Here is an 18,263-nt window from a genome sequence, read left to right as displayed (position 1 = left end):
GCTTATACTGTTTGCATGTATATACTATATGCCACAAAATTGACAGAATTCAGCACTAACAGCATATCATATTCTTCAGTTCTTGTCATAATGCCATAATCTTTATCTGTGTGCAATATTCCAACGTATGACGTGCACGTGGCGTTTGTCGTGGTGCGGATAACTAACTCGTCAAAGTGACGAGTTTCATGTCTAGTGTAGGTTTTAGCTTTCTGAATTATACTAGTTCAATGATGGTAGACTGTATCTTCTTCATTTTTGCTTTAAGTCGGCATACCCTCACTCGATATTTCGAAGTACTGGCATGTCTTGAAGTTGACGGACATGATTGTCTAGCCGGCGTCTCATTTAAGGGTATCGGTATATCTGGAAATAAAAAGGGAACACATACATCTGTGATTGAGAATAATAATAATAATTATTATTATTATAATATTAATAATAGTAGTAGTTGGAATCAGTCAGTCAGTTATCCAATCAGTCAATCTATAGGGTATATAATGCTTACTTGGAACTTGGCACTCATCTTCAGTCTTGTCTTGTGTTGAAGGAGTCACGGTAGACGTCATAGCATAGTTATGATCAGAATGATGACGGGGAGCCCCTACACAAAAACAACAATTAAGAATAAGTACCACGTCACACAACGAAATATTAAATGCCAACATAACTTTTTTTTGACAGGCCAAATACGGTAAGTATAAAAAGAGAACATTAATGAACGATATTTTTGTATCAGGAAGAAAATAAGAACCTTCACAATTTAATTATTGTAATGTGTTTTATTAGTACACTAGTACTATATTCACTTACTTGTTTCACGGTGAACAGTCTGTAACTTTCGAACATTAAGTAATTGTTTTCTGGAGTTGGTGTTAACTGCCTCCGAGTGTCTTGTGGGTAATTTACGCCGCACTGTTACTTGGTGTGGTGGATTTGGGAAATCAAATATTGTAGGGACTGCATTCCATACAAGTCTTCTTGTGACCATCAGTATTTGAGATTCTTCGAAATGAATATTGCACAAGTTGCAATTACGGTGTAAATAGGAACTTGGTTTCCTTCTCAAATCCGCGCGTAGTGTGTTCTGGGCCCATTTTGCACACCTGTAAATTAAGAATTGTCTAGTGAGTTTTTGCTTTATCATAATTAACGTTTACGTAATTATAGGACGTCTACGTGCATGCTAATTGATTTTCAAATTGGTTAGGGCCTAAAATCAAATAATTAAGCCTAACCTAAAACCACTAACTAACTAATGGTTGAATTTCATAGATATTAAGTATAAGATTCAATTAAAAATTGTTTGTTAGGGCTACTCAACGGATAAGTAATATAACCAGGGAACAATAAAAATAGTGTAATTTCACTGTTATTATAACTAATGTCCTAGCCTAATAATGATAATAATAATCATTTCATGCGTTAATATACTGTAATGTACGTAACGGCTAGTTAAATTAAACGAAATAAAATAACCATGAGACAGAAAGCAAATATTAACCATGAGACGGAAAGCATGAAATAATTAAGATCACAATTTGTTTATATTAAGTATTATTGTTATTATTTGTATAAAAAAGAGGGACTACAGCGACATGCCAATTGGGCTTCTTGTAGTCTTTCGACCAAATTTTTACTTATATGCCAACAATTGTAATGATATAATATTTGGTCAATAAATGTTTCTTGAATTGAAAGTTTTAAAAATTGTTTGTTAAGGGTACTAAACTGTATCAATACCTATTTATATTTATACATTTAATTTCTTCAACAAATTGATGTAAATAAATATTGAGCTATAATAAACATTAAATTTGCGGGGCTTCCCCTAGATGTACGTTCGCATTGAACTTGAACGCAACGCAATCAAAACTAAATACTGAGTGAATGAAATCGGCAACAAAATGTTATATCGTCCTGTAATTAGTCACGTGTGTTTATTGGAGGGAAAAAGTATGATCGTTTTGCTCATTGGTAGCATGCTACATATGAGAGTGTCTTTTCCTGCAAATTAGAGGTACCATTTATCATGAATTTTATGTGCGAGAGTACCATTTTTTCCGGCCATCTGGGGCGTCATTTAATAACAGGTCCTGTCGACGGCCCTGGACAAGCAAACGCTGACTTTCGCGAAACGCCCTGTTGTGACGCTTTTACTCAAAATAGGCCTAAAGGGAAAATGTCACCTTTTAATAGGCTAGTACCTCAGTTTTCATATTTAAAATATCAATTTTTAATACATTTATTTAACGTCAGAGTGCCATTTCCGACCATCTAGAGGTGTTAAATTTTCAAAATCGCCTCAACTCAGCCCCAGCCATGGTGGTGTGGACTCTCTACAGTTGCTCCCCCCCCCCCCCTTTCACAAAATCCTGGATCCACCCCTGAATACCAATCTCTATTACCATACTAGAATATTAATATCTGCGATATTAGGTCAGTTTAAACGACCAATAACAAGCTCTACTACAAAGTAATAGAATATTATAACTACGATATTAGGCCAGTTTAAACGAACAATAACAAGCTCTACTACGAGTACTAGAATATTATATCTACGATATTAGGTCAGTTTAAACGACCAATAACAAGCTCCGCTACCAGTACTAGAATATTATATCTGCGATATTAGACCAGTTTAAACGACCAATAACAAGCTCTACTACGTACTAGAATATTAAATCTACGATATTAGGCCAGTTTAAACGACCAATAACAAGCTCTCCAGTACTGGAATATTATATCTATGATATTAGGTCAGTTTACAGGGCCGTAACCAGGTTTGATTGCGGGGTGAATCGTTTAAGTTGTTTAGTGAAACCATACCCTCTGAATTTTTTTTAAAAAAAACTATTGCATATCGGCGTAAACAATTAATTACAGCACTTAAGTTTGTCAAACCGGTCGCGATTAGGCCGGTCGTGACCATTTTCCCACGGTCCTAAAAAGGGTTCCGAACTGTGTTGACGTAAAAAATTAACCTCCACAAAAGAAGAAAGAAACAATACACAATGGTTGTTTTTAAATAGATTTGTTTAATGTGTTTAAATGATAATACAATATATTGATAAACAATTATTTATTAATCTGAATGTACATTTTGTGAATAAAATATATGGCTGATGACCTACTGTCTGATATTATCAAGGTATTATAGAAAAAACTTAACAAATGTGTACATAAAATAAATTTTCGTCACAAATCCAAAATCTGTTACCCACATCAATTCTATCACTAACACTTAAAAAATGAGCATAAATTAACAAAATGGAATACATCACAAGTTTAGTGGAGTAAAAAACACATTATTAATCAGTATTTAAAATGGTCTGTATACAGTAATTGACAGCATAAGAAAATCATGAAAACATAAATTGTATGTCTGTAAGCAATATTATTAAAGAAAAGGGTAAATATTAAAATTGAAATTTCGTGTATAGTGCATCAAGTAACCCATATTATTGTTGGCTATTGTTAGCAAGTGATGGCAATGTTTGAGAATCTGAAAAAGAAAAAAAGTAATGCTATTGACATATTTCACTAAAAATTGTTAATTAATAAACTTGTTATTTTCATTTCATGCATTTATTTTTTCCACAGGCAAACTGTAATATTATTTTACACAATTCATAAAACCTAGGCGCGTAATACACAGTAAAATTAACAATGATAATGTTGTTAAATATGTTTAAAAAATTTACTTAAATCTACATTAAAAAAAGCTATTTACAGAACACTCTCATTAACAAAACATCACCAACGAAAACAGTTGTATAAGTACCGGTTTTCACAAAAATATTATAAAGTTTTGTACTTGCCTTCTTTTTTCTAAACATTTCTTTCCGATAATCCTGTTAATATCGGAAATGCGTGTTCCAGGAAATAGCTGACATACACAGTCTGCAACAAAATAATGTTTTTACTAGACTACGAACCATGAATCAGTTTTGTAATATTAGTCTTCTTTATGATGTGAATGGTGGTACAACCACTTGGCATTATTGAAAACAACCATGACTTATTTAAAACCCCATAATAAATGTTGTTTAGAGTATAATGTACTGATTCAAAATATTAAACTTACTTCTAATTTTCTCAACTTTTGCCGGATCAAATTGGCCAACCTCTCTCCCCTTTGCAAAACCACTGATTGTCATTGTTTGTTGTTCTGTGATGCTAAACTCTTTCGACACCAGCACCCTTGTTGCTTTGACGTAATTGCAAGACGACCTACACATTGCCAAGACCTTGTCAGAGTAGGACTACGAACAAACCCATAACGAAATAACTAAGTATATTTAGATAGTCTTTAATAGAAATAGCTCCATCCTTAGTAGGCTTAATAGGCCGTTAGTAGTTTTTTTCTCTTGGCTACTAAGGATTTTATCATAATTTCTTTGACTACTTTCTGACTACATAAAATAGATAGGTGACATAATAGGTACTACCTATTAAAAGTACACAGTAAGTAGTTGTATCATAGTTGATGTAGCACTATTTAAAGTAGGTCTTTAAGCTACACCATTGTAGTAGTTTTTAATAGATATTTTTCACCTTAAGAGTTTTTATGTAGACAGGGACATCTATCTATATATAATAGATATTTAGTAGGTATGGAATATATGTTAAACGTAGTTTGTTAATAGGTTATAGATAGCTGTTGTCTATCTATTATAAGTAGACAGTTGATAGATAATACAAAACTGTATTACTCATAGATTTCTAATAGACTTGTAGTAGTCTCCATCTATCTATATATAATAGATATTTAGTAGGTATGGAATATATGTTAAACGTAGTTTGTTAATAGGTTATAGATAGCTGTTGTCTATCTATTATAAGTAGACAGTTGATAGATAATACAAAACTGTGTTACTCATAGATTTCTAATAGACTTATAGTAGTCTCCATCTATCTATATATAATAGATATTTAGTAGGTATGGAATATATGTTAAACGTAGTTTGTTAATAGGTTATAGATAGCTGTTGTCTATCTATTATAAGTAGACAGTTGATAGATAATACAAAACTGTATTACTCATAGATTTCTAATAGACTTGTAGTAGTCTCCATCTATCTATATATAATAGATATTTAGTAGGTATGGAATATATGTTAAACGTAGTTTGTTAATAGGTTATAGATAGCTGTTGTCTATCTATTATAAGTAGACAGTTGATAGATAATACAAAACTGTATTACTCATAGATTTCTAATAGACTTGTAGTAGTCTCCATCTATCTATATATAATAGATATTTAGTAGGTATGGAAGGAAAGTTAAATGTAGTTTGTTAATAGGTTATAGATAGCTGTTGTCTATCTATTATAAGTAGACAGTTGATAGATAATACAAAACTGTGTTACTCATAGATTTCTAATAGACTTGTAGTAGTCTCCATCTATCTATATATAATAGATATTTAGTAGGTATGGAATATAAGTTAAACATAGTTTGTTAATAGGTTATAGATAGCTGTTGTCTATCTATTATAAGTAGACAGTTGATAGATAATACAAAACTGTGTTACTCATAGATTTCTAATAGACTTATAGTAGCCTCCATCTATCTATATATAATAGATATTTAGTAGGTATGGAATATATGTTAAACGTAGTTTGTTAATAGGTTATAGATATAGCTGTTGTCTATCTATTATAAGTAGACAGTTGATAGATAATACAAAACTGTGTTACTCATAGATTTCTAATAGACTTGTAGTAGTCTCCATCTATCTATATATAATAGATATTTAGTAGGTATGGAATATATGTTAAACGTAGTTTGTTAATAGGTTATAGATAGCTGTTGTTTATCTATTATAAGTAGACAGTTGATAGATAATACAAAACTGTGTTACTCATAGATTTCTAATAGACTTGTAGTAGTCTCCATCTATCTATATATAATAGATATTTAGTAGGTATGGAATATAAGTTAAATGTAGTTTGTTAATAGGTTATAGATAGCTGTTGTCTATCTATTATAAGTAGACAGTTGATAGATAATACAAAACGGTGTTACTCATAGATTTCTAATAGACTTATAGTAGCCTCCATCTATCTATATATAATAGATATTTAGTAGGTATGGAATATATGTTAAACGTAGTTTGTTAATAGGTTATAGATATAGCTGTTGTCTATCTATTATAAGTAGACAGTTGATAGATAATACAAAACTGTGTTACTCATAGATTTCTAATAGACTTGTAGTAGTCTCCATCTATCTATATATAATAGATATTTAGTAGGTATGGAATATATGTTAAACGTAGTTTGTTAATAGGTTATAGATAGCTGTTGTTTATCTATTATAAGTAGACAGTTGATAGATAATACAAAACTGTGTTACTCATAGATTTCTAATAGACTTGTAGTAGTCTCCATCTATCTATATATAATAGATATTTAGTAGGTATGGAATATAAGTTAAATGTAGTTTGTTAATAGGTTATAGATAGCTGTTGTCTATCTATTATAAGTAGACAGTTGATAGATAATACAAAACGGTGTTACTCATAGATTTCTAATAGACTTGTAGTAGCCTCCATCTATCTATATATAATAGATATTTAGTAGGTATGGAATATAAGTTAAATGTAAAATGTAGTTTGTTAATAGGTTATAGATAGCCGTTGTCTATATATTAGTGCGTGTGTATAACAATTGTTACACCCAAATTCCCGCTTCTTTTTTGCAGCAGCAGCATGCACGATGCAGATGATCAGAGAAAAAAAGGAGCATTCGCTTGTTGTAGGCCTTTTCGATCAGACCATGAATGTTTATTTTTATTCCAACCACAATGTCAGTTTAGTGGTAAGTGAATCAATCCATATCTTTACATTTTATTTGTTAAAGTTAAAGTGTTCCTTTTTGATAGGCTAGAAGCTAGGCTAGTAGGCCTCTAGTAGGCTCTATAACCTAGCCAGGCCTGTATTAGTTAGTAGGCTAGGCTACTAAGCTAGGTAGGCCCTAGCCCAGGCCTAGTCTTTTTTAAATTGTACTTGGCATTTTTCATTCAAGTTATAATTATAATAGCCTAGCCTAGGCCTAATATACTTTATAGCCTAGGCTTATAGGCCTACTACTAGTTAGCCTAGGCCCTACATTGCCTGTTTGTTGTAGGCCTACTTCCCAGGGTTCAATTATAAAATAGATTTTTTAGTTTATAATATTAATACTAAATAGTTATACTGGGCTGCCTAGGCCTATTATCAGTTTGTTAATAGGCCTAAGATTATTGGTAGCCCTAGTATAGCTATTGTAAGTATGCAGTTGATAGATATTACAACTGTGATATTAATAATAGATTTCTAATGCAGTATCTAGGCCTAGAGGCCTAGGTCATCTAGCTATATCTACTGTATCTATTTGTAATAATTCTTAGTAGGCCTAAGTATATAAAATAAATAGTTTATTAATAGTTACTGGCTATTATCAGTTTGTTTATAGTCTGTTAATAGGTTACTGGTAGGTAGCCCTTGTATAGCAAAATTCAAATGGCATATTCAACAAAAAAATGTTTATTTTTTTCAGAGAGACGATCTTTAACCTATACTAGTACAAATTTGATGGTCAAGTGCAAAGATGATTAATTTATGGTGAAGTGTGCTTTTGCGTAATTAATTTTTCATGTCAATAGTGACAATATTTGGTGCATTTCTTATTGTCTGGTCTAATTCCATTCAGGAATTGTTTTGAATTTTGAAGTTTAAATAAAATGTATACTGTATATTTGGATACTGTGTCTTGTTTCATTTGATAAGTCTAGATTGTTACAAAAGTGATGAGTGTTGCTCTGTTACTCGGTATTCTTCCTGTCACATGTCCAACTGAGTTAAAACATGTGCAATGTTATGGTTAAGATATTAAGGTTTACAAATACTGTACTATCTTAATTTTTTGTTAAATAAATTTATAAAATGTATACTGTATATTTGGTTACTAATGTCTTGTTTCATTTAATAAGTCTAAATTGTTACAAAAGTAACTGTTGTTGTTTGGTATTCTTCCTTTTACATGTCCAACTGAGTTAAAATATGTGCTTAAAGTTTTCGGACTCGCATATGTATGGACAAGATTAAGGTTTACAAATACGGGAAAAAAATTAATTTGTTATTTTTTTAATCATTATACATTTGTTATTTGCCAATAAGATGAATTATTGTTCTGTATCTGTATTATAGCCAGAAAAGATTAGATTTTTAATTTCTGTAGATTTTAAGTATCTAAATTAACAGTAGTTAATTTATGTAGATTTTTAATAGCCACTTTATATGTAGATTTTTAATAGCCCAATAATATCTATATGTAGATTGTTAATAGCCCAATAATAGTTATATGTAGATTTTTAATAGCCCAATAATAGCTATATGTAGATTGTTAATAGCCCAATAATAGTTATATGTAGATTTTTAATAGCCAATTATGTAGTAGATTTTTAATAGCCAAATAATGTAGATATTTAATAGCCCAATAATAGCCAATTTATGTAGATTTTGAATAGCCAAATAATGTAGATTTTTAATAGCCCAATTATAGCCAAATAATGTAGATTTTTAATAGCCCAATAATAGCCAAATAATGTAGATTTTTAGTAGACAAATAATAGCCATTTTTAAGTAGATTTTTAACAGCCCAATAATAGCCAAATAGTGTAGATTTTTAATAGCCCAATAATAGCCAAATAATGTAGATTTTTAGTAGACAAATAATAGCCATTTTTAAGTAGATTTTTAATAGCCCAATAATAGCCAAACAATGTAGATTTTTAGTAGACAAATAATAGCCATTTTTAAGTAGATTTTTAATAGCCCAATAATAGCCAAATAATGTAGATTTTTAGTAGACAAATAATAGCCATTTTTATGTAGATTTTTAATAGCCCAATAATAGCCAAATAATGTAGATTTTTAGTAGACAAATAATAGCCATTTTTATGTAGATTTTTAATAGCCCAATAATAGGCAAATAATGTAGATTTTTAGTAGACAAATAATAGCCATTTTTATGTAGATTTTTAATAGCCCAATAATAGGCAAATAATGTAGATTTTTAGTAGACAAATAATAGCCATTTTTATGTAGATTTTTAATAGCCCAATAATAGGCAAATAATGTAGATTTTTAATAGCCCAATAATAGCCAAATAATGTAGATTTGATAGATAATACAAAACTGTGTTACTCATAGATTTCTAATAGACTTGTAGTAGTCTCCATCTATCTATATATAATAGATATTTAGTAGGTATGGAATATAAGTTAAACATAGTTTGTTAATAGGTTATAGATAGCTGTTGTCTATCTATTATAAGTAGACAGTTGATAGATAATACAAAACTGTGTTACTCATAGATTTCTAATAGACTTATAGTAGCCTCCATCTATCTATATATAATAGATATTTAGTAGGTATGGAATATATGTTAAACGTAGTTTGTTAATAGGTTATAGATATAGCTGTTGTCTATCTATTATAAGTAGACAGTTGATAGATAATACAAAACTGTGTTACTCATAGATTTCTAATAGACTTGTAGTAGTCTCCATCTATCTATATATAATAGATATTTAGTAGGTATGGAATATATGTTAAACGTAGTTTGTTAATAGGTTATAGATAGCTGTTGTTTATCTATTATAAGTAGACAGTTGATAGATAATACAAAACTGTGTTACTCATAGATTTCTAATAGACTTGTAGTAGTCTCCATCTATCTATATATAATAGATATTTAGTAGGTATGGAATATAAGTTAAATGTAGTTTGTTAATAGGTTATAGATAGCTGTTTATCTATTATAAGTAGACAGTTGATAGATAATACAAAACGGTGTTACTCATAGATTTCTAATAGACTTATAGTAGCCTCCATCTATCTATATATAATAGATATTTAGTAGGTATGGAATATATGTTAAACGTAGTTTGTTAATAGGTTATAGATATAGCTGTTGTCTATCTATTATAAGTAGACAGTTGATAGATAATACAAAACTGTGTTACTCATAGATTTCTAATAGACTTGTAGTAGTCTCCATCTATCTATATATAATAGATATTTAGTAGGTATGGAATATATGTTAAACGTAGTTTGTTAATAGGTTATAGATAGCTGTTGTTTATCTATTATAAGTAGACAGTTGATAGATAATACAAAACTGTGTTACTCATAGATTTCTAATAGACTTGTAGTAGTCTCCATCTATCTATATATAATAGATATTTAGTAGGTATGGAATATAAGTTAAATGTAGTTTGTTAATAGGTTATAGATAGCTGTTGTCTATCTATTATAAGTAGACAGTTGATAGATAATACAAAACGGTGTTACTCATAGATTTCTAATAGACTTGTAGTAGCCTCCATCTATCTATATATAATAGATATTTAGTAGGTATGGAATATAAGTTAAATGTAAAATGTAGTTTGTTAATAGGTTATAGATAGCCGTTGTCTATATATTAGTGCGTGTGTATAACAATTGTTACACCCAAATTCCCGCTTCTTTTTTGCAGCAGCAGCATGCACGATGCAGATGATCAGAGAAAAAAAGGAGCATTCGCTTGTTGTAGGCCTTTTCGATCAGACCATGAATGTTTATTTTTATTCCAACCACAATGTCAGTTTAGTGGTAAGTGAATCAATCCATATCTTTACATTTTATTTGTTAAAGTTAAAGTGTTCCTTTTTGATAGGCTAGAAGCTAGGCTAGTAGGCCTCTAGTAGGCTCTATAACCTAGCCAGGCCTGTATTAGTTAGTAGGCTAGGCTACTAAGCTAGGTAGGCCCTAGCCCAGGCCTAGTCTTTTTTAAATTGTACTTGGCATTTTTCATTCAAGTTATAATTATAATAGCCTAGCCTAGGCCTAATATACTTTATAGCCTAGGCTTATAGGCCTACTACTAGTTAGCCTAGGCCCTACATTGCCTGTTTGTTGTAGGCCTACTTCCCAGGGTTCAATTATAAAATAGATTTTTTAGTTTATAATATTAATACTAAATAGTTATACTGGGCTGCCTAGGCCTATTATCAGTTTGTTAATAGGCCTAAGATTATTGGTAGCCCTAGTATAGCTATTGTAAGTATGCAGTTGATAGATATTACAACTGTGATATTAATAATAGATTTCTAATGCAGTATCTAGGCCTAGAGGCCTAGGTCATCTAGCTATATCTACTGTATCTATTTGTAATAATTCTTAGTAGGCCTAAGTATATAAAATAAATAGTTTATTAATAGTTACTGGCTATTATCAGTTTGTTTATAGTCTGTTAATAGGTTACTGGTAGGTAGCCCTTGTATAGCAAAATTCAAATGGCATATTCAACAAAAAAATGTTTATTTTTTTCAGAGAGACGATCTTTAACCTATACTAGTACAAATTTGATGGTCAAGTGCAAAGATGATTAATTTATGGTGAAGTGTGCTTTTGCGTAATTAATTTTTCATGTCAATAGTGACAATATTTGGTGCATTTCTTATTGTCTGGTCTAATTCCATTCAGGAATTGTTTTGAATTTTGAAGTTTAAATAAAATGTATACTGTATATTTGGATACTGTGTCTTGTTTCATTTGATAAGTCTAGATTGTTACAAAAGTGATGAGTGTTGCTCTGTTACTCGGTATTCTTCCTGTCACATGTCCAACTGAGTTAAAACATGTGCAATGTTATGGTTAAGATATTAAGGTTTACAAATACTGTACTATCTTAATTTTTTGTTAAATAAATTTATAAAATGTATACTGTATATTTGGTTACTAATGTCTTGTTTCATTTAATAAGTCTAAATTGTTACAAAAGTAACTGTTGTTGTTTGGTATTCTTCCTTTTACATGTCCAACTGAGTTAAAATATGTGCTTAAAGTTTTCGGACTCGCATATGTATGGACAAGATTAAGGTTTACAAATACGGGAAAAAAATTAATTTGTTATTTTTTTAATCATTATACATTTGTTATTTGCCAATAAGATGAATTATTGTTCTGTATCTGTATTATAGCCAGAAAAGATTAGATTTTTAATTTCTGTAGATTTTAAGTATCTAAATTAACAGTAGTTAATTTATGTAGATTTTTAATAGCCACTTTATATGTAGATTTTTAATAGCCCAATAATATCTATATGTAGATTGTTAATAGCCCAATAATAGTTATATGTAGATTTTTAATAGCCCAATAATAGCTATATGTAGATTGTTAATAGCCCAATAATAGTTATATGTAGATTTTTAATAGCCAATTATGTAGTAGATTTTTAATAGCCAAATAATGTAGATATTTAATAGCCCAATAATAGCCAATTTATGTAGATTTTGAATAGCCAAATAATGTAGATTTTTAATAGCCCAATTATAGCCAAATAATGTAGATTTTTAATAGCCCAATAATAGCCAAATAATGTAGATTTTTAGTAGACAAATAATAGCCATTTTTAAGTAGATTTTTAACAGCCCAATAATAGCCAAATAGTGTAGATTTTTAATAGCCCAATAATAGCCAAATAATGTAGATTTTTAGTAGACAAATAATAGCCATTTTTAAGTAGATTTTTAATAGCCCAATAATAGCCAAACAATGTAGATTTTTAGTAGACAAATAATAGCCATTTTTAAGTAGATTTTTAATAGCCCAATAATAGCCAAATAATGTAGATTTTTAGTAGACAAATAATAGCCATTTTTATGTAGATTTTTAATAGCCCAATAATAGCCAAATAATGTAGATTTTTAGTAGACAAATAATAGCCATTTTTATGTAGATTTTTAATAGCCCAATAATAGGCAAATAATGTAGATTTTTAGTAGACAAATAATAGCCATTTTTATGTAGATTTTTAATAGCCCAATAATAGGCAAATAATGTAGATTTTTAGTAGACAAATAATAGCCATTTTTATGTAGATTTTTAATAGCCCAATAATAGGCAAATAATGTAGATTTTTAATAGCCCAATAATAGCCAAATAATGTAGATTTTTAGTAGACAAATAATAGCCATTTTTAAGTAGATTTTTAATAGCCCAATAATAGCCAAATAATGTAGATTTTTAGTAGACAAATAATAGCCATTTTTATGTAGATTTTTAATAGCCCAATAATAGGCAAATAATGTAGATTTTTAGTAGCTGAATAATAGCCAATTATTTAGTAGATTTTTAATAGTATATTAATAGCCAAATAATGTAGATTTTAAGTAGACAAATTATAGCCATTTTATGTAGATTTTTAATTGCCAAATAATAGCCAATTTATACAGATTTTAAATAGCCCAATAATAGTCATTTAATTAGTAGATTTTTAATAGCCCATAAATAGCAAATTAATGTAGATTTTTAAAAGCCAAATAATAGCCAATTAAGAATCCATTCTAGATAGATTATTGGTAGTCTAATAATAGTTGTATTTAGTAGGTGTCGCCTACTAATATCATCGCGAAATATGCTAATGAGGCAAAAATCTACTAACGACTATAAAAAATCTATCAAATATCTATCTACTAGTAGGTGATAAATAGGCGACAGCTCTATATCTACTAAGCCGGATAGACTATAAAGCTAACCGCTATAGAGCTATAACTACTAAGACTTTTTGTTATGGGAAATTAATATAATTACTACAGGCAACTTTTTATAACTTGTATGCTGTCATAAGGACATAAAAAAATATCATAGTAACACAAACAATTAAAAACAATAATGAAATATAGGAGAAACTATAGATTGATAGTTATTGAAATGTATGATCAATGGAAATTTTGAGGCCGCACCTGGCCTCCTGTTTGGAGATTTACAAAACTTTTAGACAAAAATGCATTGTTTACCTTTTCACTCATTTGGTTCATTTCCCTCCTTAAAGCATTGTACATGGCTTCGAATGCAGGAGGGGATGTGGCAATTGAGGATGTTTGGTGAAGGTGTAGGTATTGCAGTCGTCGGTGGTGTAGGTATTGCAGTCGTCGGTGGTGTAGGTACTGCAGTCGTCGGTGGTGTAGGTACTGCAGGCGTCGGTGGTGTAGGTGCTGCCGTCGTCGGTTGTGTAGGTCCTGCAGTCCTCGGTGGTTTAGGTTCTGCAGTCGTTGGTGGTGTAGGTTCTGCAGTCGTCGGTGGTGTAGGTGCTGCAGGCGTCGGTGGTGTAGGTGCTGCCGTCGTCGGTGGTGTAGGTGCTGCTGTCGTCGGTGTAGGTACTGCAGGCGTCGGTAGTGTAGGTGCTGCCGTCGTTGTTGATGGTGTAGGTGCTGCCGTCGTCGGTGGTGTAGGTGCTGACGTCGTTGGTGGTGATGTAGGTGCTGCCGTCGTTGTTGGTAGTGTAGGTGCTGCCGTCGTTGGTGGTGGTGTAGGTGCTGCCGTCGTCGGTGGTGTAGGTGCACCAGTTTCAATCGGTGCAGATGGCGCGAAATCCCTCATTTGGATTAGTGCTGTATTGCGAACTGCTACCCTTCTTTCTGTATAAGCTAAGCTAAATCATGTTAAACAAGTTTAAAAACAGTCGAAAAAACATTTGGATGAATCATTCTTAATAAAAGAAATATGCTAAATAATGATAATAATAATGTTCAATTTGATATAGCGCTAAATGCTGGACGCCTCTAAGCGTTGAACAATTAACAACAAAAAGAAAAGCAAAACAAATTAAAGTGGCAAATTAAAAAGGTGGGATTTAAGAAGTTGTTTGAAAGTGGCGAAATAATAAATAATAAAAAAATAAATAATGCTTACCTTCCCTCAATTGTTTCAGTGCTAGGGGACAAAAAATGAATACAGTTTATTTTATGTTGGTATGTGTCATGGTAAACAAATATAAGTAACAAGGTAAATAGTATTTCCTAATCGATTTTTTTTCTACCTTTCCATTTTAATTATAAATTGTTTTGCAGCATATACCGTTTATATTGGGTTTTCCCTTCCCCTTAAAATTTATTATCTATCTAGCCAATTTTAAATTAAAAACTATATACTAACATATTTTTTTCACTACATTTCCTTCTTCGGCTGCTTTTTCGACAGTCTTTTTGGCTGTAAAATAAGAATTAACATTACGTTTAGTACGGTGGCACTCAAAAACTATGACACGGTCATAAACATCCAAATCTAAAATTAATAGAAAATAAGACATGATGCATCTTCACATTTTACAAATTTGAGTAAATTTGTTCTTCTTATGGCATGTTGGAGTAGAAATTTGTACTCTGACAGAATGCTAGACAGTTCAGGGATTTCATTTATTTTCTTTATGTCAAGCTTGTCGTCATCAGAATAAGTTGCTGATGATGGCCTGCATAGAACAGATATCGGCTTGATAGGGTAACCGTCATTCTTCATATCCCAATAACAGGCAAGTCTACAAATGGCACTATCAAATATTTTCTCAAGTTTTGCGTTTTTTTCATCATCTGACAAGTAGCTTTGTGGTGGAACCTCTCCTGGTAAATTAATTGGCAGCGTCACAGATACAATTTTTTTTTGACATAGGGGCCCAAAGGTGCTCTATTTGGTTTTCGGCAGAATGTGCCGCTGCTAAATTTGCGACAGCAAAATAGTCAAAGTTATGGTCTTTCCATAATCGACCCTGGCTAATAAAAGTTTTAAACTTTTTCACCGACCAGTCGGCTCCTCCATCCGCCATGATGTAAACAACAGATTTCCCTTGTCGCATATTGTCTCTGTTAAAAATATCCGCTAAATCATTCGCATGGCGAATCTTGCTGATCTATTAAAAACAAATACGGGCCCTGTTTTACCAAAGTTTACCCTAGTACGTCCCATATGACCTATACGGAAACGTCCCTCTTTCATATTTTTATTTGAGCGTTTTGGTGATAAAGATCAGCATCGGCGTGGATTCGATTTACTTCCTATTAGGCCTACATTTTGTTCTGTGCTTCTGGACCTCCGTCTTTCTTTTACCTTGGTCTTCATAATCATGTATCCGGAAGGGATAATTTTGCTGTCTTCGAACGGGAAATCATGGTCAAGGTAGTCTGGCTTGTCATTATCCGGATAAAACCTTGATATTTGATGATATCGACTGACAGCAAGTGTCCCAACATTGATTTTATTTTTATCATCACAGGATAATCTTAAGCATTCACAAGCTTCTGCTAACATAGCGCATTGCGATCGGCAGAAGTGATGGTCACGATGTTTACTTCTTGTTGCGTTATTCGATTTCGGGGGCACTCTTGCCTTCACGAGTCTTTTGTAGTTCTTAGCATTTCTAGAATTACACTTGGGCGGAATCATTAAATAATGAATGGTAGACTTACTGATACCTGCTTCTTTCAGATTAGGCACAGATGATTTTGAATATCACCTAGAGTAACACCAGAGCTCATCCGTCCTTTGTTGTTCTTGTGCTGCAAATCAATGTCCCTGCAAAAAACGCTGCGTTTCCTCAACAATTGTAGGAAATTGTTTGTGTTTGGCTGCAACTCTACTAATAACTTCTCCATTTCACACTGATTGTTTTCAAATAAAAGCAAATGTTGTTGCGTTAAGACAGCTGACACTCCTTTTTGTCTTCTACAACACAAAAATTAAATAAACAAATTGTAAGAATTATTGCAGCATACAGTAGCTCTGAAATAACTTGGAATTCAAAGATTTTCAAAAATCTTTTACCCCTATTTAAGCTGAAAATTACAACATTTAAAATAATAATGACTACATTAACAAAATAATTATGAAAAGAATCAAAGTACATACAAAAAATTGAATTAGTATATAAAAGTGCTCTTTACCTAAGGTCATTTTAGTTTTGACTAGTTTGAATTCCATCCAGTCATCTGTTGGCTTTGTCTTGTCCTTCATGGCTCTTACTGCATTGCTGCATGGCCACAAAACAGTTTGTTCTGAATCCATTCATAAGGAATAACTCATTCCTCTTCTTGTTCATTTTCTAGCCAGATTGCTAAAGACCACATTGTGCTGTAGATAAAAAACAAAACTTCCAAACCAGTGCTGATAATAATTTGTTAATAAGCCAATTTTTTTTTCCAATTTGTGCTGCAAGGAGGAAAAGACATGCCCTCCGTTTGAAGGGAGACACATAGCCTTAATTTTTAATCACATGGATTATGGAAAAAATTGTGCATGTCACACTGTTGAATCACATCATAAATGTAATTAATTTTTTTCTCACAAACGCGAAATTGTCATTATTTTGTAAAAAAACAGCAAAAAAGTTTTTGAAAACACGGTGATGATTATTAGTCTCAATTCAGACATCCTTACCTTATTTTACAGACAGATAGGTTATGTTTAATCTCGGCTAGACTAGCCTATAAATCAGGTTCTCAAAGGTTCTCTTGTTTCGCCTAGGCCTAATGCATACACGTAATTATTTCTTGGATTTGCTGGCCTCATGTACAATGTAAATAGATAGATAAATGAGGAAAGTACAAGTAGATCAAATTGAGCAGTTTTGGCTCCTTTATTAAACTTACCAATTATTATCAGGTAAAACCATAAAGAATTATGAAAAAACAGGAAGGATGGTCCAAATAATAAAATACGTCTATATCATTTTAATTTCAAATGAAGACTGAGAAGAGGTCCCTGGATAAGTTGTTTACCAATTTAGCCAATCAATGGCTTGCTACAAGAACATCAATTTTATTTATTTGCTTTTTAAAATTTTAGATTTCTCTTTGCAACATTACTTTCCAAGATTGTTTGTCCACCCTCCTTTCCGATTTCTACTCCTTTGGACTTTCAGTCAAACATCAATTTTTACATAAACCCAGAAACCCTTACATAAACCCACTTCCTTATGATCCGCTAAAATAAAAAATCTTCAACAGACCCTATGAATTGCCCTTCCACTAACTTGTTCCAATAGATTCTTACTGCGCCACTTCCCATTATACTCTCTTTCAATTCATTGTACACATTCTTTCCACGAAGTACTTTCAGATATCTGCAGACAAGGTAAAACATTGACTGGAATTTAATGTGCAAAAAAAAACTCCCATAAAAGCACTGTCATTAAAAAAAGGCTACCTCTATCCTGTTTGTCAAACCAAGCTCTTGCATCATATGTTGACAATTTACTTGCTTTATTTAATTGCTTTTTCCATGACTCAATTGTATCAGCAAATGCTTGGGAAATCTAGGGTTTTCCTTTATATATATGGCAATACGTAGCAGCTTGCGTTAAAATGACTCATTGTTTATTTGACCTGCTGATAATGACTGGCGTTAAATTATTCGTTGAAAGTCGTTTAACGCAAACACAACGCAACGAGAATGTGTTGAGA

The 18,263-nt window shown here is 31.5% G+C and overlaps 1 protein-coding gene and 1 long non-coding RNA gene across 2 annotated transcripts; both read right to left on the bottom strand.

The window, feature by feature from the left end:
* Positions 1–217: 217 nt before the first annotated feature.
* Positions 218–996, bottom strand: LOC144837206 (uncharacterized). The gene is made up of 3 exons (XM_078692222.1): positions 814–996; positions 509–604; positions 218–366 (listed from the first exon to the last, which is right to left on the bottom strand). The coding sequence occupies exons 1-3, from the start codon at positions 989–991 to the stop codon at positions 218–220; spliced, it is 423 nt and encodes a 140-aa protein (XP_078548348.1). The 5' UTR covers positions 992–996.
* Positions 997–14,377: 13,381 nt separating this feature from the next.
* On the bottom strand, positions 14,378–15,022 carry LOC144836830 (uncharacterized). The gene is made up of 3 exons (XR_013611378.1): positions 14,968–15,022; positions 14,725–14,745; positions 14,378–14,450 (listed from the first exon to the last, which is right to left on the bottom strand). It is a non-coding gene; the product is annotated as an uncharacterized LOC144836830 (long non-coding RNA).
* Between the last annotated feature and the right edge of the window lie 3,241 nt (positions 15,023–18,263).

The sequence above is a fragment of the Antedon bifida genome, chromosome 3 (assembly GCF_963402885.1).
Source record: "Antedon bifida chromosome 3, ecAntBifi1.1, whole genome shotgun sequence".
Lineage (NCBI taxonomy): Eukaryota > Metazoa > Echinodermata > Crinoidea > Comatulida > Antedonidae > Antedon > Antedon bifida.
This window is presented reverse-complemented; position numbering and strand designations above follow the sequence as displayed.

What these genes read in the sequence shown, in the direction of transcription:
- LOC144837206 (XM_078692222.1), bottom strand. Translation starts at nt 991, where the DNA reads ATGGTCACAAGAAGACTTGTATGGAATGCAGTCCCTACAATATTTGAT. An exon ending in GACTGTTCACCGTGAAACAA is followed by an intron (nt 605 to 813) that starts GTAAGTGAATAT and finishes GTTTTTGTGTAG; the next exon opens with GGGCTCCCCGTCATCATTCT. An exon ending in AGATGAGTGCCAAGTTCCAA is followed by an intron (nt 367 to 508) that starts GTAAGCATTATA and finishes TTTTATTTCCAG; the next exon opens with ATATACCGATACCCTTAAAT.